Source organism: Hyperoodon ampullatus (genome assembly GCF_949752795.1).
Source record: "Hyperoodon ampullatus genome assembly, chromosome: 6".
Lineage (NCBI taxonomy): Eukaryota > Metazoa > Chordata > Mammalia > Artiodactyla > Ziphiidae > Hyperoodon > Hyperoodon ampullatus.
The window spans coordinates 80,550,924-80,577,628 of NC_136919.1; the positions used below are offsets into that span (position 1 = coordinate 80,550,924).

Sequence of the window (26,705 nt, forward strand, 5' to 3'; positions counted from 1 at the left end):
TTAGCATTAGTCTTATGAAGCTAATTTAAACAAATACAGATATCATTAGATGCCCTCAGCTTCAGATACTCATCTGACTTAAGCCTCTCATCTGTGATTTCAATTGTGGGAAAAAGTAAGGAAAATGGATATAATGCTAGACAGACATCACTGAAGACCAAGTCCAAAATGTATGATATAAGTAAGAATTCTATTTTATATTTTAGGCTTTTAGGGACCAGATAAACTCTTCCCTTTCCAGTTACATGTTATTAAATAATTGATTTTCAGACATGCACATTTCATACACATTTACAGGAACATACTATGTATGCAATAATAAATTAAATGAAACCTGCCTGCACTTGGTAGAGAGATGCTTGTGATACATGATGTGGTAGACAGAATAATAACCCCTCAAAAACGTCCATGTTCTAATCCCTGGAAACTGTGAATATGTTGCCTTACACAGTAAAATGGATTTTACCAATGTGATTAAGTTAAAGATCTGGGGATAGGAAAAATATCTTGGATTATGCGGTGAGCCTAACAAAATCACACATGCTTATAAATGGGAGACGAGTCAGTCAGAAAAACTGGCTGTGACAGTGGAACCGGAGGTTGGAGAGAGGCGCTTTAAAGGTGGCGGTAGGGGTCCGTGAGCCAAGGAATGCAGGTGGCCTCTGGAAGCTGGAAAAGGCAAGGACACAAATTTCGCCCTGATGCCTGCACCTTGATTTTAGGCTTCTGAACTCCAGAACAGTTTATGTTTATGTTGTTTTAAGCCACTAATTTTGTGGTAATTTCTTACAGCAGCAATAGGAAGTGAATACACAGGAGTATATGGGTTTCCATGTTTTAAAACTTCTTGAAGCAAAATCTGGTCACGGCACTTAACACAAGTCTGTTCTATCACATCTAGGCTGCTCCCTAAATCTTCAGCAAGAGTTGAGAGAAGTGGAAAAATATAAAGTGTAGTTTTCACAAACTCAAAGAGTTTGAGATATTCTCTTATGTACATCCCAGAATTCAGACTGGCATGAGGGCTAAGCAACCTACCCTTTACCAGGCAAACACCTGTTAAACAAGATTAATAGAACTAAGTGTAAAGAATAAGGTGGAAGCTGCTCACTTCTGAGGCAGAGGCAGCAATTTATTAGACATGAATGTCATGCAATCTAGAATACTTATTTTCTGATTATGCAGAAGCTTCTGGGATGCTCCCACACACACTGAATTAAAATAAAGAAAAAATTATTTAATTCTTCTTGGGAGCCCTTGTACCATGCCGCTTGTCTTGTCCCTTTTTTTTTTTTTTTTTTAAATCCTGTCTCTATCTAGTGGTTTTCCTTGCTTCATCATCTTTTCTAACTGCCATTTGTAGTTGGGTTTCCCTTTTCTCTTTCACCTTCCTTTCTCTAAATGAACATTCAGCACTTGTGGGAAAGTCTGCAGGAGCAGCAGGAGGGAAGGGCTGTGGTTCTGAAACATTTATTTTACCCACTTTTAAAACAAAGTGATTCCAGAAGAAATAGTAAAAGGCAGCTGCTTTGCATGAAATGTTGGAGATATAACCCCAAAGATTTGTTCATTTTTCTATGAGAACATTCCAGATATTTTCTCTTCTTCTCCATGGGTGCCCTCTGCTCTGTTTTTCCTGAAGGATACTGTGGGACTTGATCTCTTTTTGAATTTGAATATAGGAATTTGGTGGCTCCTTTATCTCTCCAGGGAATCTCAAGATGTAGTCACTTAGTCTCATCTCCAGTGACATTTGATAGGTAGGCAGCAGAGCCATTCTTGGGAGACCACTCTTTGAAGCTATATACTTAGGTCTGCATTTTGGCAAAGGAGAGAAAGCAGACAACAGCTGAAGATAATGACAATAATAGCTCACATTTATCGAATGCTTCTTGTGTGCCAAGCATTACCTCCTTGAATTTTTAAATTACCTTCTGAGATAAGTTATATCATTATCCCCATTTTATAGATGAGGAGACTATGACTTAGAAAGGTAAAATAATTTGCTCGAGACCTTAAAGAAAATCAATGACAGGAGCCCAAAGTTTACCTACAGTCTGATTAGAGTTTGTGTCCTTCTGCATAGTGAACCGTCCTCCAGAAACATAATTAGCATCAACACATACTCCCAGACTCCTGCCATGGAATATCTGCTGTCTGTGGCCCTTTGTGATGCCCCGTCTCTATTATTTTCCCTTCACTTGCTAATGAGCCTCTTAGGTTTACTGATCAAATACATGTCAGGAGAGTAAAGTGTGAGGTGTGGAGTGCAGTGCTCTGCAGAAGGCCTGTGTGGAGGCCATGCTCCCATCCTAGCACACTAGGAACTGGAATTGGATGGTGTTCCCTTGGTGGGCTGGACCACGATTTTTGGAATTTCCTTTCTTATAAAGCAGTGTATCCCTTTTATGGTATGTTAATAAATATTTTTACATTTTAATATAATGTTTGAATCCTCTTCTGCTATTTTTTGTGAAAGTTAGGACATTGCTTAGGAAAAATATTTTATTTCAACCATTGGGATGAGGATGCTTAGGAGGATGTGGAGGACTTCAAAACAACTCTGAAATATTTTCTTACTGAGGAAGTCTTCCCAGCCTGGTGGTGGAAACCTAAAAATACCTCTCACAGCCTACTTCTAATTGACGCTAGTTATTAGAATCTGAACTCAAATTGCCTGGGGAATGAAAAGGAGAATAAGAGTAGGGAAGAGAAAAGTTATGTTCAGAGGGAACCGCAGGAATTTACTATCACTCAATCGCTCACTCCATATTTATTGAGTGCAGGCTAAGTGTCAGGTATTGTGCTAGATACTGGCGGTGCAATGGGGAACAAAGGTGGACCCGGTCTCTGCCCTTGTGACAATTACAATCTCGTGACAATTACAATCTCTTGGGAACAAAGCCATTAATTAAATAATTATACAACATTTGCAAATTTACAATGGCAACAAAGCACTACCAGAATGCAATGCATGCAGCCAGAGAAGCTTGCCCCTAGTCATCGAGGTGAGGGACTTCCCTAAGTTAGTGATGCTGTAGTGATGCATATTAGTTGGTGTAAACTGAGTCAAGAGGTGAAGTAAGATTGAGTAGCATGAAGACCACATGTAAAGACCCTATGGCCTAAAGAAGTATGGAGTTTGAGGGTATGAAAGAAAGCCAGTGGGACTGGAGTAGAGAAGACAAAGAAAAATATGGAGAGCTAGACAGGAATCAGATTATACAGACACATGGATTATGCAGAAACCTCACACTCACCTTTTTACTCCAGCTGTTGCTGCAGCAAATGACTGCATGCAGCTGTTACAAGACAGTATCTCAACTGAGTTGTATACAGATTCTCACCTTTACCCTGCTTCTCTGCTGTCACCAAGTGGGACGTTAATACCACATGGGGCCGTCCCTGACTGATGGGAATGGGAGCTGGTCGATCAATACTTCACTCTTCTGTCTCTTGGGTGGACAGTTCTGAGACTTATTCTATATGGCTACTCAGAGGGTCCCCAGAAGAATCAAGACCCAGTTGCCCCAGTAGTGACAGCTTTTAACACTCTCTTGGGTAAAGGTTTTCTCTCCTTTCCTGTTTCATTCTTTTCCATCTCCACTCCTGTTCTTTGATAGCATTTCCCAAAATATACTACTGGCTCATAGGCACTACTTTTGACGAGAACTAATGCCAAAATAATTTTTTTACACTTATAGATTAAAGTTTTCAGTATAATTTTTTTAGCTTTTAATATATTTATATTATAGTTAACTACTGTTTATGGCAGATGTTATACACCTTCTATTTACAATAATAGGAGTTATTTTTTAAAAATAAAGTATATTAAAGTTAAAAGAAATATTAGGTAAATAATATTTCAGATAGTACTTGGACATGGCAAGAATCGTGAAGGTGGTACACGACTACTTGGAGTTTAGGAAGCACTGCTCTGAAGTATGGGACTGGAAATTAACCAGATAACTGCTAGTCAAATGGGCCTTGCCCTGTGATGTGATTCTTTCTCACTAGTTATTTTAGAGGTGAGGTTATATAGGTAGCTGGAAATAAAAAACCAGAAGACTTCTTTTATTATAGAAGAACACTGTATTTCTGGAAAAATATGTCTTATTAGATATTCCATGTCTTCAATCTTAGGGCACGAATTTTTGGGAAGGAGCAGAAAGGAAAGAGCAGAAGAGAACGATCATAATGAAAATTTATAATTATATGTCTACTCTTATATTTATTGCCTATTGTTATAAGTTCCATGAGGAAATAGTGAACGTCCCCTCTAACTCACAGCATACACATTTTGCACGTAACTTCAAGTCCACACCACTGAGGTAAAAAGTTTCTAATTTTCCAGACCTTTTCTATACATATACATGTTATGCATATACATATATACATGCATGTATATATGTGTAGGATTTTTTGTTAATAAGTGGGTTCATGCTACAAATCCTATTTTGTAAATTTTTAACAATCCATTTCTTATCAGAACATAGCATTTGAGCGCTTTTTAAACAAGTTTATTGAGATATAGTTCACATACCATACGTCTCACCCATTTAAAGTACACAATTCAGTGGGTTTTGGTATATGTTCACATTGTTGTGCAGCCATAATCACAATAGCACTTTGTTTAAGAGCTCACAATATTCTGTTGTGTGGACACCCGTTTTTATTTAATTAATTTCCTCTTGAGTATATTTGAATTGCTTCCAATTTTGATCTGGGAGAAACAATGCTTTCATAATTATATGTATAGGTTTGGACATTTGTGCTAATACCGCCATAGGATACATTTCTAGAAGTGGATTTTCCTAATAAAATTCCACACACTTTAAAATGTGATGTATCTTCACAAACGTCCCACACACACACACAAATGTTGCACCAGTCTAACTTTCACTTCTAACTGTCAGTTTATGGCAGTGCCTATTTCACCACACTCTCACCAATATGGAAAAGCATGGATTTAAAAATATTTATCACTGTGTGGAGCAACAATTTATTGTTTTAATTGTATTTTTATAATGTGGGATTTAGGTATTTTTGAATATTTTAATTAACTGTATATTTTCTTCTTTCTTATTTGTGCCATTTGCCATTTTTCTCCTTATTGAATTGCCCATCTATTGTACTGATTTGTAAAAGTTTTTAATGTGTTAGAAAAACTAGTTCTCCATCATATATGCCACAAGTACTTTTTCCAAGCTTGTCTTTTAATTTTATAAATAAAAAATTTATTTTATTTTATTATCTGCTGTTTGTCAGATTCAAGTTTTAAACTTCTGTGTTGTCATTATTTTCCTGTTTTGTGTTCTCGTGTCATGCTTATAAAAGCTTCTCAGTAGGAAGACTTCTGCTACAGTGGTTTTGGCACAGGAAATAATTATTTTTAGACTAATAAAATAGGGGTGAAACATTTTTTTACTTGATAGATATGCCTAACTAGTTTCTTTACCATTAGTTGCAGTTTTCAAGTTAATACTATTTAGAAAGCATGACAAATTCGATGTTAACATTAGGACCATTTGAAGGGAGAAGTGCTCCTTTTAATACAGATAATATCTCAACAGGAATTTGTGCGGCTGACCGTTTCTGATGTTCTGACCACCTACGTCACAATTCTCATTGGGGATTTTCTCCGAGCATGTTTTGTGAGGTTTTGCAATTACTGCTGGTGCTGGGATTTGGAATATGGATATGTAAGTGTGATATTCATTTTTCTCTTATCAGATTATTCCTTTGTGCTTAGTCATTTACGTATACCATGCAAGAAGAAGAATTTAGGAGGTGGGGTTGTCTTTTAGCTGTCAATAAATGAAGACCAATGAGTATAGTTTTAATTCAGAAGGGGATCAGACTTGAGTCTCATGGCTTGCAATAGTCTAGCAAAAATAGATTCTAGTAAAATTACAGATGGCTAAAGCAGCAGACTTCAACCTATCTGTTAAAATGGTGAACCCAATAAATCTTGGGCCCATAGTCAGCTCCCTCCCCATGAAGCTTGCTGGCATTTCTAGAAGCAGGGCAAGATGAGTAGTATCAACTGCACATTTTCTGTTTGCTTTGAATTCTACTAAGCAACTGCTGGACTCTTATCAAGTGCATCACTGTGCAGTACGCTGGGGGGACAAAGGAGTCAATGAATACGCTGCTTGCTTCATAAAGCTCACAGTCTAATGAGAGCTCAGCAGAGACACAAGCAGGGGGCTCTGAAAGGCCCAGGGTACTGATAGGGCTCTGGCAACTGGTGGAGTAGAATTCCAGCAAGTTGATTTCCTTCCCCACAACAACAGCACAGGTTTCTCTGAGCCCCACTGGTGTTGACTCCATCACCAGCTCCCCACTATGCTCAACCCCAGGTCCCCCCACAAAGTTTGAGAGCGGCAGCAAAGCACACATCTCTCTGTCTACCTTTTGCAAATGAAACTGTCATCTTGGGAAATAGGACCTGAGGAGTTGATAGTATTGATACTCATTTGCTCAAGTATTTCCAGTGGCTTCTAAGTATTTAGAATGTGTTCCAAATCCCTGTCCAAGGCCATTGATACCCTGTGTGATCTGCTTCTTTTTTTCTCTCTGAGCTCATCTCCTACCACTTTCGCTCTTGCTTTGTAAAGTGCACAGACACTGGGAGTCTTTCTTATGCTCAAACACAAGATGCTCCTTGCATCGGCCCTAATTGTTCTTCCCTCTAGGGGTGCAGGTTCCTAGAATTTGCCAGGGCTGATTCTTGTCATTAAGGACTCACCCCTAATCTGTCACCTCCTTTGAGCTTTTCTCTGACCTTCTAATCCAAGGTGGCCCATCAGGCACTCTCTATTTCAGCACCGTTTTATTTTCCTTATACGATGTATAACTATTTGACATCTCCTTTTTTGAACGTGCTTATTATCTGTCTCCCTCTGTTGTAATGAAAGCTTTCTGAAACCAGAGGCCTCGACCTCATGCTTAGAGCTGTGCTTGTCACATGGCAGGTGTTATGTTGACTGGCTGGACTGGCTGACTCAGTGCCGAACCTCCACATCCTAGCACCATCAAGGCAACGCCGTCTACTGACAGAACTCTGCCTGCTTCCAGGGATGTGCCCTGGAATCAATTCTGCCCTAGGATTCTTGAGCTAATGATGTTTCTCTCCTCGCCAGTGAAGGGATATCCTTCCCTGCTGGTCTTCCTCCTGTCTCATGCCCTCTAGTTTCTGGACAAGTCCTACGTTCAGAACTGTTTTCAAGACTCCAGGCTAGATCCTCTACCTGGCTACCTGACTTTGAGATTGTACCTTTTATTAGGTCATCTGTCTCTCTCACTGAAAGTGTTTCTTGGAGGAGCCAGAAGCAGTTAGGTCATACTGTTTGGTGGACGACGGTGAGGTAATGCTATAGATCCAGAATGCCCTTGTGTTGCTTTCCCATTCCCTGCTATGAGGTGTTCAGCTGGCTTGGTTTCATTTCTATTTTCCTTGCCTGATTCAGCTCTTCTGAAGCAGACATAAAAATTGCCATTTCTTTCTTAGACCATCACTTGGCTTATGTTTGCCTTTTATCCCTAACTGCTTTCTTCTTAAGTGCTAGAAAATTTTGCTTCAAATATGAAGTCAATATAACATGACCTGGATGCATAAAAGCTGTAATTATATGACCGTAATTTATTATTTATTGAGTGCTGACAGTGCTCTTGGGTTAGAACAAAGTACAGGAAAAAAGACAAGTTCCTGTTTTAGGTCAGACAGAGTGAATTTGCTTCCATGTTACCTTTGGAAGGTTCATCAGAGAGAAGCTCAGCAGCAAAACAAGTTTTAAATCATTAAGGTTGGATGATGGATCTTTGATATGGATCTTATTATCACTGCCCCACCAGGTGGATAGCTTACACAGCTGAGTGCCTGCTAGGTACAAACCATTATGAGCAAACTTCTGTGCCTGCTGACAAGAGGATACACAGATGTAAAAGCTGTAAGCCTAAGGAGAGGTTGCAAACGTGGGTCTGCAGGCTAGATTCAACTGACAGATTTTTTTTTCTCTCGTCTGCAGTGTTTGTTTGTTTTTTTTGTTTTTATGAGCTAGTATTTTAAAGCTTGGAGTTTTACATTTAAAAAATGTGGATTTCTTGGGACTTCCCTGGTGGTCCAGTGGTAAAGAATCCTCCTTCCAATGCGGGGAACACGGGTCCGATCCCTGGTCAGGCAACTAAGATCCCCCATGCTGCGGGGCAACTAAGCCTGCGTGTCACAACTACTGAGCTCACACGCCTGAACAAGAGAGCCAGCGTGCTGCAAACTACAGAGCCCACGCGCTCTGGAGCCTGTGTGCTACAACTAGAGAGAGAAAACCCGCACGCCACAACTAGAGAGAAGCCCGCATGCAGCAACGAAGAGACCACGTACTGCAACGAAAGATCCCGTATGCTGCAACTAAGACCCGACACAGCCAAAAAAAAATTTATATATGTGGATTTCTTGTTTTTCTTGACATATTGAAAGGCCTTACAACATTAGACCCATATTCCCACTCTGGAGAAATTAGCTGGAGCTGAGGAATTACTGCCCTCTTCTGGTGGAACATTCATTTACCAGTTCCTCACACTCTGCTACCCTTTAATCCTGTAAGCTCCTGTTGTCAGCACAGAGCAGGAAATGTAATTGCACATTGGAGAAACCACTGTGGGAGAGATCAATAGAAATACAAAGACAGGATGGAGTAAGAGACATTTGAGCCAAGTCTTGAAGGAGGATCAGAATTTCAAAAGACTGAGATGGAAGAAAGAATTCTCAGTGGACGAACTGATGGAAGGCAGGGCCCAGCAGCTGGAAAGTATGGGTGGTGCAGAGATGCAGAGATGCAGAAATCTAAAATGGAGCTGTTTTAGAGGATAAGAGGCTGATGAGAATGTTTCTTTGATATTCTGGACTTACTAATTGCCAGTATGAGTCCAGAAAGTACCTGTCAAGAAGCAAAGGAGAACCTGAGATGGGCAGAGAAGATACTTTTAAGAATCCTTTCAGGAATGAAAGAGAAAAATGTGTCCATTTCTGCCACCAAAAAAAAGAATTTTTTTTTCTGAACTTTAAAAATAATACCAGTTCATTGTTTAAAAATCTGGAAAAGGCAATATAAGCTTAATATGGAAATAAAAATCACAGGTAATCCCACCACTCATGACATTACTTAGTTAATTGAATTGTAGAGTATTAGCATTTATTTATATGTAGATAAACAAGTACTATAGATTTATATATAGTACTATAGATTTTTATAAAAATATATTGGCTTGTATCCTATTGACTAGTTACTTGCTTTTCTTCACCTAACAGTGACCTTTTCTCTATGTTATTAACTGGTCTTTTATAATTTTTAAATGGCTGTGTGATATTCTACATGTGAATGTACAATAACTAGTTATTTTTTATTTGTTGTTAGTTAACTGTACCTAATGTTTTGTTATTATATTAAACATTGTGAGCGTATTTATTTATAGCCATGTAGGTAAATATCTCCATAGATAAATCATAATCTTATGTAAAACTTATTTCCTTGTAAGAAATTTCTCTAGGTTGAATTGCTCAGTTATAGAGAAGATATTTTTGAAAAAGTTCATTCACTTTTATAACAATAATTAACCTCTATAAAGTCTAAACTCTGCAGACTCCAGCATTAGATTCAGAGATTCACTGAATGTTAAGGTTAGGTGGAGTTTTGACAAAATCAGTCATAATGCTTTTATTTTACATATAAAAAATTAAGAGTCTGAATTGGAGTTGCCTAAATTTATATAGCCAGTGAATAAATAAGGACAATGAAGTATCCTTCTGGAAAAGCCATTATGTTAAATATACTGAGTTATACACTGGTTATATCTGAGTAAATTGGGTTAAAAGTGACTCTGTATATTTTCCAGTTATAAATTCATGGCCAAAGTATTACCACAACAAACCTATGAAGATGAATTGAGGTGGGAAAATTACTGGCTAGGAGCAGACTGTTAGACCATGTAATGTAAGTTAATCTTTCCTAAGACTTCTCTGAGCATAGCAGATAGTTCTCAATGTTTCTAAAGAGTTCACTGACTCATGGGAGTGGAATGGTTTGCTCCCAGAAAGGAGTTTAACCACCCTGATTAAGCAAAACTGCCCTCAGTCCTCTTGTAAACTCTGGGTTTTCTGCAATAGTTCAACACAGAATGCCTTTAACTCTTACTTTAATTTATGTTGACACCATCCTTGCCATTTGTCAATGAAGTACGTAAATAGTATCCAGGAAGAAATGGATTGAATACATGGCATGGGGTAAGAGTATGTTCAATCAAATTAAAACCTCAGCTTGTTTAAACCTTGTTTAAAGTTACATTTTAAGGTGCTCCTTGTTGAATTTATGTGAATGGAAAATATGGGAGATTTTCCTGAGATCTGATGGAGTGCAAGATTACCCATAAATAAGAGGCATATGATTCACAGAGTATCAGAGTATATTACTTATCATATTACACTGTATTATATTTTTATGTAGAGCTTACCATGTGTTAGAACATCTACAAAATACTTTACATATATTATTCTGTGTAACCATACCAGCAACGCTATGAGGTAGATAATATTTTTCTACTTTACAGTAAACTGAGGTTTAGAGATTTTTACTAATTTGCTCAAAGACATATAACTGGTCAGTGGTGGAGGTAGGACTGACATCCACATCTGATTGACTTCAAAGCCGTCAACCAGATTTCCATCATATTGAATTTTCACTGCAATGCTTACCCCTAGAAATTTCAAGGACTCTGCCAAAGCATGACTAATTCATGAGCCAATCCATAGCATTTGTAAGTCAAATGCTGAGACAGGTTTCTTGCTGTAGAATGGAATTAGCAGGACGGGCTGGGATATAGAATTAGGAAATAAACTGATATTCCCTTTCTGGGAATGAGATACTATTTAGCAGTCCAGGAAGATGGCATGATAAAGAGTCAGTAAGAAGTCCTGGGTATCCAATGAAGGTGTGAGAACATGGGCAAAGGGACACAATAGGCTGGACTGGACGGAGTCTATCTGCAGGCAACTAGGGTTATAGTGCAAAGCCCTGAGGTGCTGAATCAACTTAGTAGACAAGGGCTGGATTTGTTCTAGGTTAGTAGTTCTCTAATTTGGGCATATATCAGAATGCTCTGAAGGCACATGAAAACACAGGGTTTCTGATTCAGTAGATCTGGGGTAGGGCCTGAGAATTTACTTTACTAAAATGTTCCCAGATGTTGATGCTGCTTCTGGTCTGGGGACCATCCTTGAGTGCCATTGCCCCAGTGCCACAGGCCAGGCCAGCCTGCAGCTCTAAGCAGTGTGATTCCAGCTGTGGGAAATGAGATTAGTGTGACAAAAGTCAGGCAGGTCATTGCAATGACAGAATTAACTCTGAGATCCTGAATTGCATTTCACAATATCCAGAGGTTGATGGTTTGTCCCAAATAATTAAACTTGCAGAGAGAGGATGGGTTTTTCTCAGGCTTTTTCGTCCAGTGAGCACCATATGTCTTCCTTCTGGGTAGATAACTTACTCTAGCCCACCACAAACAAAGGTCTAAAAATAAAGCAAGAAAATTTCTAGTTCCTTGACTGTTACGGACCCCAACCCAAATCCAAATTGGCTTCTCTGTTGCTGGCCCCTAAAAATCTTATTATGGATGAGCAGCCATTAGGGACTTTATTACACTTACTCCTTTTGAATCATTTTGTTAACTCAGGTTACGAGAAAACCTGCTTTTTCTCAAGCATCATTTACCTTTAAGCTTTTTATATTTTAGAGGCAACACTTTGCAAATTGATTTACACTCATATTATTAGTGTATTGGCTTTAAAAAAATGAAACTATAGTATGATCTCATATTTTTAAAATTCCACCTCTTTAGGAATGAGCCTTGAATTTCATACCCTCTGTGTGTGTGTGTGTGTGTGTGTGTGTGTGTGTGTGTGTGTGTTTGCTTTCTTACATTTGTTTCGTTTTTAGAGTGGGAGTTTCTGAGTTCAATGAATGGAGTATAAATCCCATTTTAAAGGTGTTTAGAGAGAAGCAATTTTTTTTAACATTTATTTATTTAGTTGTGCTGGGTCTTAGTTGTGGCAGGCGGGCTCCTTAGTCACGACTCACGGGCTCCTTAGTTGTGGCTCACCAGCTCCTTAGTTGCAGAACGTGGGATGCTTAGTTGCAGTTCGAGGGCTTCTTAGTTGTGGCATGCGAACTCTTAGTGGCAGCATGCATGTGGGATCTAGTTCCCTGACCAGGGATAAACCCGGGCCCCCTGCATTGGGAGCATCACCACGGAAGTCCCAAGAAGCAATTCTTTAATAACTGAGTCAACCAATTACAGATTTTAGATTAGAAAGGGATCTTAGAAATTATCTAAGTTCAGAAGTAGGCAAACTTTCTCTGAAAAAGATTGCACAATAAGTATTTTCACTTCTGCAAGTATGCTACTGTGGTGTAGTGAGAAATATATATTTTGGTCTTCATTCCAATTCCCGGCTGGAGCGCCTAAAATTTTTGTAATTTACAAAGCAATGATGGTGCTAGGAACATCTTTTGTTCTTGTATTTGGTCTTTAACCCTGGCTCTTGACGCAGAGTTCCTAAATTCCTTGGAATATTGTGGGTGATAGGAGCAGTATTTGTTCCAATGAGGCAGCTCTTGGTGGGCTCCTGGGTGGCTTCAGTTTGGGGGCTGGTCAGCAGAAAGACCTGGCCATAATTAGAAGCTCAGAAATTTCAGCCTCATCCCCCCATCCTCCAGGGAGGGGAGAGAGGCTGGAGACTGAGTTAATGATTGATTTTTGTCCCTGTGATGAAGTCTCCATAAGAATCTCTGAACCCTGGGGTTTGGAGAACCTCCATGTTGCTGAACGCACTGAGGTGCCAGAAAGAGGGTGCACTTGGAGAAGGCAAGGAAACTCTGTACCCTTTCCCTCATACCTTGCCCTATGCACCTCTTCCATCTGGCTATTCCTGAGTTGTATCCTTTTATAATAAACCAGTAATCTAGTAAAAAAAACTGTTTTCCTGAGATCTGTGAGCTACTCTAGCAAATGATCAAAGCTGAGGAGGGAGTCGTGAGAATCTCCAGTTTACACCCCATCAGTCAGCATAGGTGACAACCTGAGCTTTCGATTAAAGTGTGAGGCTTTCGTCTAAAGTGTGGGGCAGTCTTGTGGCACCAAGACCTTAACCTGTGGGATCTGTGCCAACTCTGGACAGTTAGTGTCAGAATTGAGTTCAATTGTAGGACATCGAGATGGTATCCACAGAAAGTTGGGGAAATGCTTGGTTTGGGGGAAGAACCTATACATCTGTGTCAGAAGTATCATGAGTAGAGTGTAGTCACAGAGGAAAACAAGTGATTTCCCTTGCATCAGGCCATATGGTCTCTGTTGTAACTATGACAGTCCTGTTTTCATCCCAGACAGCCATAGACAATACAGAAATGAATGAATGTAGCTATATTCTAAAAAAACTTTATTTACAAAAATTGATGGTGGTCCAGGTTTGGCTCATGGGCCATAATGCACCAACCTCTGATCTAGTTCATTTCATTAGTTTATCTGTGAGGAAACTGAGGCCTGAATTGATTAGTGACTGGCTCAGCTCACTCAGCAAGGAAATGGCAGGGCAAAGTCTCATACTCGAGTCTGAATCCCAGACGAGTGTCTGTATCACAAAACCACTTGTCACAGTAGGGAGTGTGGAGGTACCCTTTCTCTGCATCCGGTCAATCAATTTATGCATCAAAGATTTTATTCCTCCAGCTGCCCCTGCTGCACACACAGTATGAAACCGAGGGTTCCTAGTGTGTCCTTTGTGCTTTTCTGGTCACCTGGTTATAAAAATATCTCATCTCAAATGGCCTTTAAGAGGTTTGTATGCTTGTGAGAATAAAAGAAATGTACTTCTGACAGTTTGAATTTTTTTCATTTTCCTTAGTTTGGTGGGCTAAATCTGACACTCTTCTAAAGAGGCCAAGGTTGAAGGTTTGATTCTTAAACGGACACAGAGAAGAGCTGTTCCAAGGGCACAGATGGTGCAGACCACCAACTGAGCATTTGTCACATGTGTTCTGTGATCTCACAGGGCTCCAGGAGAAAAGGGGAGTTGATCCAGAGCAAAGTGCTCCTGGGGAAAGAGAAAGACTCAGAGCTAACGTTTCTCCAGATTAGAAGCAATTCATTTTCTTCGTTTTCCATGAAAACCACACATTTTCATTGTTGATTTTAGAACAAAAACTGTCAACCTAACCTCTTTGCATCTTATGAACATTAAGCTTCTTGATGATCTGCAAACTAAGTGAAACACTTTGTATATTCTTTAGTAGTATCTTGAGTGAATTTTTGTTGAAATCATCTGTCATCTTTGTCCTCCTTATATAGGATTATTTTTTCATTATGTATCATCTTATTTGTTCATTTTTCATTATGTATCATCTTGCTATTTAACCATTCTTGTTATGTCAGACTTGACATCTACTCCCTGAATCTGTTACAAGGCACATCGCCCATACCTTTCAGTTAACTAGGAGAGTACTGTTGCCTTTTGGGAAGTGATGAATTTGATGGCTGGATTCAAGAATTCTTGAGGCAGAGTGTTCAAAAATTGTGGAAGATTTGTTGGGGCTCCAAATCAGAGACCTATTCTATCTTCTTACAAATATATTTTTGGGTGCTTGGGTTTAAAAAAACTGAGACACTCTCAGGTTGTTTGATTTTGTATGTGTGTGTGTGCACATGAGCGTTGTGCTGTGTGTATATATTTATGCTAGGGAGGGAGTTATTATGAGGATACATGTGGTCTGAAGCCACACCTGCAGATGTCAGGATCTGGGGCAGTAATCAGGTCCTGCCACTCTTACTCTCTCTTTGTGGTCCTCTCACTTTATATTTTTTGCTGTTTGCTTTTTCTCTTGTTACCAATTAGTCAATTTCCTGATTGATTATTCTCTATCTCAAATTAAATAGGAGCCAGCTTTATTGTCTTTGCTAATTAGCATTACTCCATTGACAGAGCTTTCTTTCTAAGATGCCTAATGTGTCACCAGGAAGCCTTTGAACGGGTGCTCCTAGGACAGATGCCCACCTCAGTTCCAATTGGTGTCCCCTGTGTACAAAGAACAGCCCGGTGCTGCTGCCCTGAGTAGGATGGTATCATCTAGGAGTGAACACTGGACAATGAGTTGAATAACTTCTTAAACTTTCATTGTATTGCTCTCTATATTTTTTATTGTAAAAGAAATTCACATTTTTTAAAAAAAGTATTTTAACTATGCAAAACTTAAAGAAGAAAATAAAAGCATAATCCATCACCCACATATAACAACTATTAACTTTGCTGATCACTTTTAAGTTTTTTCTTTATGCATAGTTTCATATTGAGTAGAAAAAATAATGTATAAGTTTACATATTTTTTGTTTAACATTAGAGCATAGTTTTCTCTTGGTTATATAAATATCCTTCCAACAGTGATTGTAATTAGCTGCAATATATATCATAGCATAATTAAACTGTATTTACTTAACCAGTGTTGGACATTTAGATGGTTTCATCTCTGCTTCTTAAAATTTGTTAGCATTTAGGATTATTTTGTTAAAACAAATTTCTAGAAGTAAATTTACAGGGTCAAAGAGGATGAAGTTTTTAAAACTTTTCATATGTATTGTCAAATTGTTTTCTAAAAGTTTACTCCAAGTTTTACTTTCACCAGCAGTATATGAGAGTGTATGTCTCATCACACTTCCACAGCATCGAATGACAGAATTTAAAAATGTCTTACTGTGTTAAAAAGGATGCCTTATTATTTTATCGCTAATTATTTATTGTATTGATTATTCTGCTATTGTTGCTGTAAGAAAGTAGTTGCAAGTCTAGCCATACCTATATAGAAATATGAAACACTTGCCTTTCAGTTTTTGCCATTTGAGATGCTAATACAGTGAATGTCTCCTCTAGCCTTCATACACTGAATTTGACATCAGTGGCAATGTCCTCGCTCTGATCTTCAATCAAGGAATGATCTGGTAAGCCAGCTGTAGACAGTTTATCACTTGAAGAAAGCCTCCAAGATCATTTTTGCATGAAGCACTGTAGCCTGGTGTTAGAGAAGTCCACAGTCTGTGTCTAACTCAACGTTTGTCTTTTTGCAAAGTGAATGGCCATGAAGAGTTTACTTTTTTTCCCCATATTTTAAATCTTAATTCTAAAATGCATCTGCCTGTTTTGCAGAGCACTTCTTCATCAAATACTGGGAGTCTAGGTTCTGGCTTCTAGATTATTTGAAGGCTTTTTATAGTTTCATATCCTGTGATACTAGGATCTAACAGTGAAACATTAATGATCCCATTATCCCATGTTAAGAATGAAAGAAATTAGTGTAAGGTCTTTCCAAGAAACTTATTTTATTTGCAGTCACTATTGAATATGTTTTAAATGGAATTTATAGCTACTTTAAAAAATATTAGCTTACCAAATCCAATAGTTTATAGAGATGAAATACATGTTTTAGGAAGGTTTAGTTAGAAATATGATCTTTATTTAGTAATTTGTTTCATGGGGCCATTTGCACGTCGGAATTATTTCTTCTAATGTACAAAGGATTGTTATATCTTTTATTAAGTGAAAGCATTTTCACTGTCAATCTTGACAGGTTAAGATGAGTTGATACACTAGAAACCATTTTTGACTTTAAAAATTGAATCATAGCAGGAGATTCATCTGTGGACCGTGTGTCTTGAAAATCTGTCACTCTTACCTAGGAACACCCCAACCCACAAGCAGTTACAACTGAGCTTCTTTATCCCATTGACACAGATCTAATATTGTGCCAATCACACCATTGTCCTGGGTACAAGTACTAGTTACTGGGGTCAGTTTTTGTGCAAGCTTCATATATTACTCAACTCCTTTAGCCATAGCTAGTCTGAATTGTTAAACCTTTGTGAGAGCAAACCTCTCTGCGAAAGTTAAAATGATCTTGCTTCAGTAATATAAAGACCACAGTCAAGGGCCTCATCATCCTGCCTTGGGGCCTGTCAGATTCCTGTGCCTCACTAGGTCAATCAGTATGAAGAGAAGACTATAAAAAGATCCTCCTCTCCATTGTCAGGTATGTTTAAAAACGTGATTCCTGTTCCCTTGCTTTCTAAATTTTACAGGTTGTGGCTTATATGTCCAGAGAGTCATTAAGGAGTGAAATTCATCCTTTCTTCTCCAAGCAGGGAGGAAAGTCAAGGTGGCTCAACATGTGACTATCACCAGAGATAGAAAAGGGCTCAGCTTCCAGATCTTTCATTTCCTGTAGGGGATTCTGCTGTCATGGCAGAAAATGGCTAACAGTGCTATTGGAGTAATGAGAAACCACTGCCTTATATCAGTTTTAAAACTCCCTGGCTTTTATGCAGAGTGTCATAAATCCCTCAGGCCTGGCGTGGTGCCATTTGTGCAGACATATGCTGCATGTATATTTCTTGTTCTTTCATAGTGAAGACAACAGATTGGCCTAGAAATTTGTTTTCATTGTCAGCAAAGCTCTTATAATTGTGTCCTGATTTGTTTCACTTGTAATTTTGCACCTATTTAGTCCACTGTTGTTCATATTGAAATTCTTAAATATCTAAACAATCTTCTCCAGTTTTTTCATGGGCAGACCCATCATCAAAATCTTTGAAGTGTCATTACACTATCACTTTCTATGTATTCAACCTTCAGATATTGGTCAAATATTGCTTCCGGTTAGTTTGCAGAGGACTTTAGAAAGTGATTGTGTTTTTTGAGTGTACTAAGATATTCACACACTTCCCAGAGTTCTAGAAGCAAAATATTGACTAACTGTTATTCCCCTTCAGGTCAACCCTTTGTACAAATGGTCTTTTCCTAACTGCCAGGAAGTTGGTGACAGGGTAGGGATGTGGTGTGGGGAGTGTGTAGTCTAGGTTTAGAAGGCTCCCTTGTACTCACACGTGTAATCCACTATTTTATGAGGCATTAGGATCTGATGCCTAAGTATGGCCATTTGCTACAGAAATGATCAAAAGAGGATGGAGATTTTGTGTTCAATTTTATTGGTTTGTGACTGGAGACATTCAATCACTGCTTTAGGAGTTTCTGAGTAATGAAGGTTATTTACACCGATGTTATTAAAGTCAAACAATTATTGGTAACATCCATTTTGTTATGAATTGGCTGATATGATCAGTAAAACTATATTACACACGTCTTTTTAAAATAGCGTAGGTTTTGTAATCATATTTTTAAATGATGAAAGCATACCATATCTCTACTCTATCAGAGCAGGATGTAGCTGAGGCAGAGCACACACAGTGAGAAAGAAGATGGGTTTAGATGTTGTTCCAGTGCTGTCTCCTGTATCTCCCTGCCAGTCTTGTCACTTTCTGCTACCTCATTTTCTCACTTGATCAAATGTGAATAATTTACCTGACACGTACCGTGTCACTGGAACAATAAGGAGAACTAAATAAAAGAAGCTTTCATTTGCTTTGATCTTCTTGAAAGAAAAGCATTTTATAAGCCTAAGGTATTACAATGATCTTCAACTGACAGATGACGGGATCAGGTCTGGCTAAGGGACTTAGTGAGCTGAGCTGATTAGTGAGTCACGGGCAAAGATAGAATGAGCTTTAAGATTCAGATATCACTGTGCCGGGATCTCTTTTTCTAGGATAATGTTCTTGAGTCATTTGTTCAAAATGCCTATGTGATATTTATTTTGAAATTCTGAAATTTATTTATCTATAGATGCACTTACATATATGAGTGTACACATGTGTGCATACAGATAAACAACACATGCCTATGTATAGGTACACATATATGTGGCTTTAGGCAAAACTGTATCTTAGGATAGACTAGGTTGTGCAGCAATTAAATACAACCCCCCAAATCTTAGTGGCTTAGAAAAGGAAAAGTTTATGTACTCCATGTGTCCAATGTGAGTTGGTAAAGGACTGTGCCCATGTTAGTTACTCTCACTGTGGAGTCATAGACTGTGATAGAATAGGATCCATCTGGAACATCACTGGTCAGAGCAGAGAGAGAAGAGAACAAAAAACCCTACAGCGCTATTAAAGTTTCCATCCCGTAGTGAGACACTTCATTTTTATCTCTATTTTACTGGCCAAAACAAATCACATGGCCAAGCCTGACTTTTAGAAGGGGGCAAGCACAATCATCTGCAAGCATATTACATTACAAACATTGGCATTTGGGAATATAATCTAGTGCTTTGTCATTCTGACCCCTCAGCTGGGACTGTCACTCACTTACTTGCTCATGTTTCTGGGGTTCCAGATTCTCTTTTGCTATCCTGTAACCAAGATACACAGTATTGTTCCAAAGTTTACCCTCATTTTAAAAAAAAAAACTAATGAACTTTATATCTTAGAGAAGTTATAGGTTCGCAGCAAAATTGAGTGGAAAGTACAGAGTTCCCATATACCCCCTGTCCCCACCCATGCACAGCCTTTCCCACTGTTGACATCTTCTACCACGCTGTACATTTGTTGTAATTGATTAACCTACATGGACAAATCATCATCACCCAAATTACATACCATTTTTTAATAGTTTAACTTTCTACAAAGTCTGTGGTCAATTCAGTATGTTAAAATGTTTTTCAGATCTGTTGTATGGAAACCTATCAACAACACAGCACAAACTGTAGCAGGTTAGCACTTTTCAATGAACTGGTTTATTGTTGGATTGCACAAGTTCAATTATAGCCGAAACTAACTTCTTCATCTAACTCAACCCCCCGCCCTCCATAATATACCAAATATACATTGGATTGATTTTAAAAATTATTCTACATAACCAGGAAATATAACATGCAAACCCTAACTAGAATTACTGAAGGTTTTATTATATTTGGGACAGTTTTAAAAGATAGGATTCTGCTTATACTTCTGAAATAAGTGTACATGTATCCTCTTTTGAATTTCGGATTAATAAATTGCCATTATGGTGCTTTATGGTTCTGTTGGATTTTCTCATCAAAGAAAATTGAAATTTATTTTGTTGAAATAACCACTGAAGCCATCAAGTAAGAGTGACTTCACTCAAATGGTTCCAGTTTAAAAGTGGCATTTTAAAATACTTTTTAAAAATCTCATGTACAGATCAGTGGATTTCCTGGACATGCTAAAATAAGAAAGTAAACAGATAAACTAAATTAAATGGATGTGTCAAATTTTCATTTCAAAAACACATAAAGCTTGCAATTGAATATCAACAAAACATAGGATCTTATGAGGCACAAATACATAATTCCCGTTGGCTCTAAAATACCATAACAGCCACAAATAGAAAATAACATCAGAAAAACTTACTTTAACATTTTCTCTTTCCTTAAGTAAAAATTAATTAGCTATGACAAAATAATTAATGCACATATGCAGTTTATTTGAATATAATGGGTGGTTTTAAGGGTTAATTATAAAAAATAAATTTTTATTTTTTTAATTTTTAAAATTTTGGGGGGAAGTTTTTTTTAAAGCTAAATTTTTAGATATATTAATGGTATGAATATTAGGGGAAAGTAAATTTTTTTTAGAAGTAGAAGAGAGAAGTAGAACAAATGTAATATACTGTTTGATCTGTTGTAGTTTAAATTTACTAATGATAAGTGGATATAGTTAGCGACCAGCAGAGTTTCTGTGAAAGACTTAAGTACACAATATCTGCAATAATGGGGAAGATGGTAAAATGTGTACAGGAGATGGAAATAGAATTAGTTAAGTTTATTAACATGAAGGGTTTATATGATTGAAAGAGGCAACACATTTTCTGCCTTTGGCAAATAAGCATGATGTAAAATAAATACGGACTGTGTGACTTTGTTGTGGAATGAAGCTTCATGGTGAGCAGAGCTCTGTTTTTCTTTCCAGGATGGGTTCCTTCTTCGCTCCCAGCCTCCCAGGCATCAATATCCTTCGGCTCCACACATCCATGTACTTCCAGTGCTGGGCTGTGATGTGTTGCAACGTTCCTGAGGCCAGGGTCTTCAAAGCTTCCAGATCGAATAACTTCTATCTGGGAATGCTCTTGCTCATCCTCTTCTTGTCCACCATGCCCGTCCTGTACATGATCGTGTCCCTCCCACCATCTTTTGATTGTGGCCCCTTCAGGTTCTTGCCTTTGCATTTTCTTTTGGGCAAAGTTTTCTTTCAGGGGTGGAGATGGGAATGGTCACTCGTTGTATAAGCTATTTTTTCCCCCCAAACGTGACATTTTGGTCTGTAGGAATGAGCTCTTTGGGATATTCAGGCTCATTATGTGACATGGACATTCTTAAGCAAGATCCATCTATTGATGTTTTCTCACTTGGCAATCATAAAAGGGAAAATAACTGCTCCAGGCTCTGTCCGTGTAAAATATGTACACTGAATCTGAGCTATTTCTATATAAGGAGATAGCAAAGAGCAAGGTTTGATTACATTAGTCTGGATATGAACATTTTCCTGATGCTAGGTCATCTCATTCAGACATTGGAAGCTATTGTTATTTTTCACATGAACCACCTAATTGGAAAAATAAAAGAGGAAGGAAGGGAGGGAGGGAGGAAGGAAAAAAGAAAGATGACTCCATAAGCTACCTAGGAAATGGGATCATTATTAGATAATAATGAATATAAAGAGGGTCACAGAATTTATAATCCAAATCTACATGCTAGGAAAAAAATTAAGGATGTTCCTCACGTATATTCTCCTCAAATAACAAGAATAAATCACTCAAGTCAGTAATAAAGAGTCAAGAAGGCTCTTTGATCCAACTTAGAAATATACTTTTCTACAGTTCTCTATGACAGCGTTCCCTGTGACACTTACCAAGAAAGCAAAGTTTCCAGATCTGGAGGATTGAGATTTCATTCCACCACAAGTCCCCCCAAGAATCTCTACATGTTGAGTCACTGATCAGCATGCATTTGAGTTATTTCTACTTTTCAGTGGGAAAATGTGAATACAAAAAGCCATGTGAATGACAAGCATGATGCAATAGTGGACATGTATAATTTCTCCTTCATGCTGTCAGACCAAGTTACTAAATTAAAGTCAAAATATTCTTTGCCCACAGACTTAAGTATAGAAGAAGCATTTTCATTCTAATAATAGTCTGTTATTACTGCTTTCCTGGACACAAAGAAAGAAAATGTTAAGCCTACTGATTGAGCAAAAACAGCTGGAGTTCTGTCATACATATTCAGGAAGCTGAAGTTGACAAGTCCTGTTCCCCCGCCCCACCCAGGTGGGGGGAAGTAAATAATGCAGACAGTGACATCTGGAGGCTAAATATGAAACTACAGTTTTGAAAGAGCAATTGGTCTTAATAAAGCTCAGGGTACAAAGTTCAAGAGACAAGTCATCTAAAGACTTTAGTTAATTGCAAATTACCCACACAACTAAATATCCAGGATAAGTTTTAGATGTGCTTTTAACTTTTTAATTGGAAGGGGGTCCTTCTCAGAAAAACATATCAAAGGAACTTAGTTGTCTGCCAGGGAAACCCTGCAAGGTCAACACGGAGCTGGGTGGTGGTAACAGAGGTCCATTAATATAAAAAATATCATTGAGCTAGTCACGTACAATGACTGCACAATTTTAGCTTTTTGGATCATAACTCCTTTGCCTCTCTTTAAATTACACTGAGTTACTATGATTTTAATGAATAAAACTTAGTCTGTATCTAACACATAGTATCTGACTTTGACCAACTGCTTCCTAATTGGCAAACTTTGGCAGAGGAGCAGCATGTATATCACTATTTTGAGATCAAGGAAATTTAAATACTTTCAGTAGAGTATTGGGAAAGGGGTATCTCTGTCCTATTTAGGTAGTCTGTTGTTCCTGGAGCAAAAGAATGTATACTTGGTTTATTCTCTAGATTTTAAAGCTTTAAGCATTGTTCTGCCTTGCTACCAAGGTGAGAAAGGATATATTAGTAGGAGACTCATGACTTGCCATCCTTTTGGACCCTGAGTTTGAGGTCGTTTGACCAGCCTGCCTAGTGAAGTGTATCTGACCCTACTTGGCACCTGGGTGGGCAGCAAATTGGTAAACGTGCATTTGAGGTAGGTTAATGGGGACAGCACAGTAATGGCCAGGCTCTCCCAGGTGCATGTATGTTTTCAGGTAAGGTGGCTACAATACCTTAGAAGACCCATTCTGCAAAGCAATTTGATGAGATAGTCTAGCTTGTTCTGGTTTCATAAGAACTGGCTAGGGAGGGTGAATTTTCCAGAAAATTATTCCAGTAGGCTATTAAGTGGATTTACCTTAACAGTTTGACAATTAAAAAACTATTTCTTTGGTGTCCAGGTGAAGAAAATTCTTCTAACTGCTCTACCTCATCTCCTGACACTTGATGTTTCTCCCCCAGCTCCCTCACTAATAATTCTGAACAGTTTGTAGATCTCTAGGTTCTCACACACCTCCCTGCTAACATTATGGTAATTATAACTTCATGTATTTTCATCTAACTGCAAAGGTAATATGTGTTTATCCTAGAAAAAACAGAAATTATAGAAATTTTCGCATGAAAATAAACACTAACCAAAGACCTGAAATAACAACTCTCAACATTTTTTTTGGCATTTTGTATTCTGGTTTTCTTCTTATGCAGATTTTTAAAATAACTGAGATCATATAATATGTATAGGTTTATATTATATCATGACACTGCTATTACATTGGCATGATGGGTGTTACCTGATAATGCTGAATGTTATATACTAAGTTAAGACAGACATCCTGCTCTCATTTCTCTAGTTTATAGGGGCTGAGAACAAATTCACTAAGGACCTTTGCTTTTTAGGCTTGTTTTCTTTCTCTTCCCATTTTCTGTTCTTAGCTGGTACTCATTAGGGCCCGTCCAGAAGAAATACTGAGAGAGAAAGGATTCGGCATTCAGTGCAGTTACCTATTAATAGCTCAGATGAAAGAGGTCTGGTGGGAAATGAGATAGAAGCTATAACATGGAAAGAGATATTAGATTATTTGTGGATTTTATTCCATTAAGCTATTCCTTATGCTCATTTCCAAGGCTAATTAAAAAAACTGAGCACACTATTTGTTCAGCCCAAAGAAAGTATTCTTATATAAGAACAGCTGCTGAGGAGTAGACTTACAAGCTATTTATAAAATATATTTTCATACATATATAAGGTATATTTATATTTTATATAATATATTTGTTCCCAAGTAACCCAAATCTTAGAAATATAGCTTTAAAAAATCTTCTCCTGGAGGGAAGGGATAAATTGGGAGATTGGGATTGACATATACACTGCTATATATAAAATAGATAACTAATAAGGACTTACTGTATAGCACAGGGAATTTTACTCAATATTCCATAATGACCTCTATGGGAAAGGATTCTAAAAAAGAGTGGATATATGTGTATGTATAACCGATTCACTTTGCAGTACACCTGAAGCGAACACAACACTGTAAATCAACTATATTCCAAAAAAAAATTTTTTTAAATCTCCTAATGCTGTGGTTAATTTCCTAACTGCTTTGACTATGTGTTTGTGTTGGCATAACATTTCTCATATCTTATCCATACGTTGACAGTATGAGGTCAAAGTGTCAGGAGTTGTAGCTAAACATCAGATTTCTAACCTGAAAGAGTACTTAGGCAGTGTTTGAGAAAAATTTCTAGTTTTCTTGCTATAAACATAGTTTTTACATCTTGCTATAAACATGGTTTTTACATCTGTTTCAAATGAACTTCTCTCCTTTTTTTTTCAGTGGCAAAAATAGGATGTTTGAAGTCATTGGAGAAACACTGGAACATGATTTTCCAAGCTGGATGGCAAAGATCTTGAGACAGCTTTCTAATCCTGGATTAGTTATTGCTGTTATTTTGGTTATGGTGTATGTGCTTCCCCTCCTCATAGAAAGAGCCTTTGTAATGTTCTTCCTGCGCCTTTTAAGTTTCAGCGTTTTCAAATCTCTTTCTCCCCAGGGGTTGTGCTGTAACCTAACCAATTCAGCACTGATTATGTGGTGGTGAGAGGCTAAAATTCATGAGCCATATTCTGATCCTATTGTATGTAATTTACAGCCATTTGCATCTGTCTTTGCCTGCCTAGGATTATAAGATTTGTTCCCAAGTAACCAAAATAATTATCAGTAAACAGCTACAGCAAGGGAAACATAAACACTAAATCTAATCAACACATCAAGCTTCCTCCCCACCCCCCTGACCTCCACCTTTTTTCCATAAAGCATATGGCTGTGAATACACAGAAATGATGAGCCTCTAAGTTAATATTCCCCTTGAGGGCCCTATAAGCTATATTTCAGGGCTAAAGGCTTAAGGGGTCTTAAAAATTACCCTGTCCTTGTTCCTAGAAGGCCATTAATAACTATGTCTGCCCATGATGATAGAATCAGAGGACCAGAAGGGTCTTGGAAAGGTCACTTAGTCTATCCTTTCAAAGTCAGAGATGATATCCAAAGGGGAACTTGAGAGGGGGCTTTTGTTCCCATATTACTTTCATTGGTTTCTGAGTCTTGGCCACCATAGGTAAACTTACATTCTAAGCAAAAAAAAAAAAAAAAAAAAATGCTTCCTATGGAAGGGCTACAAAAAGTGCCCCAGTCCTTCCTTTCAAACCCCAAGGCCCTCCTAAATAAAAAGTCTAGAACTGCCACTGATTTCAGTCAAGGAGGGCAGGTATGAAGTCACCCTCGTGGACACTTCAGTGGAACAAAGCTGACACAAAGGGTTGGATTTGTTTAAATAAAGGTAAAACTAGGAAATCTCAGGGAGAGATTGGGAGAGAAATCCCAGTGGTTTAAGTAAATGAACTGGGTTCTGGGCCAAGTTGTTAGGATCGTCTCTGTGATGGTCGTGGTCACAAGCCACATCAGTGAGGGAAGGTGTCATCTTTAAGTTTATAAATTAAGAAACTGACTTGGAGGAGGGAAGGGATTTTTCCCTCAGTGAGAATACATCAAAAATGACAATAGTAGGGCTTTGACAGTAAATCCAGCACTCACCCCTTTACACCATGATGCCTTCTTTGAGGGAGGGCTAATAGCCTGTAGGGATAATTAAATAGTAAAACAGATTATTTTATGTAGTACAGAACCTTGATCATGGGGTGCCATTAAGAATCTGATAGTAAATCTCTGGTGCAGATGTGTTAGAAAATGACTTGCTGGATGCAGCATGTTTCACCAGATGGCCCTGGAAGTGATTTTCCTTCTTAGTGTTTTTACGATATAGTGGCTTTTGAGAGCATGGCTTTTAGGAGTCAAGGCCTTTTCATGGTAAAAAGGAGGTCTTGTTTTAAAACACACACACTCAAAACAATGTCAGATTTTATGACTATATTCTTAACTTATTGAGAGAGATTTATTTTTAAGCAAAGGAGCAACATTGTTCTAATGCCACTAATTAAAGATTTAATAAGCTGCCCCAGCGGTATGGAAGAGAAATGAACACTGCCTTTGTTCCAGGCACGATCCATATATTAACTCATTTAATTTCCACAATAACCTTAAGAAGTTGGCCTCATTAATCATATTATTGAAAGCACATGGAAGATCTTCCCCAAATCAAATGGCTAATAGGTAAATTCAAACCCATGTCTTTTTATTCCCCACCACTTATTTCCCACCACTCATTTACAGCACCAAACACTGAGTTCAGGCTGAGTGGA

General features: G+C 38.0%; 1 protein-coding gene across 1 annotated transcript in view; it reads left to right on the forward strand.

The window, feature by feature from the left end:
• TMC1 (transmembrane channel like 1) overlaps positions 1-26,705 on the forward strand; it is a gene marked incomplete at both ends in the record, with an annotated part of 112,251 nt that overhangs the window by 79,615 nt on the left and 5,931 nt on the right. Inside the window, 4 exons of the mRNA XM_079705859.1 lie at positions 5,574-5,702; positions 15,971-16,038; positions 20,920-21,159; positions 24,784-24,909. Coding sequence (XP_079561985.1) covers positions 5,574-5,702; positions 15,971-16,038; positions 20,920-21,159; positions 24,784-24,909 — 563 coding nt within the window. The remainder of the gene's footprint in view (positions 1-5,573; positions 5,703-15,970; positions 16,039-20,919; positions 21,160-24,783; positions 24,910-26,705) is intronic.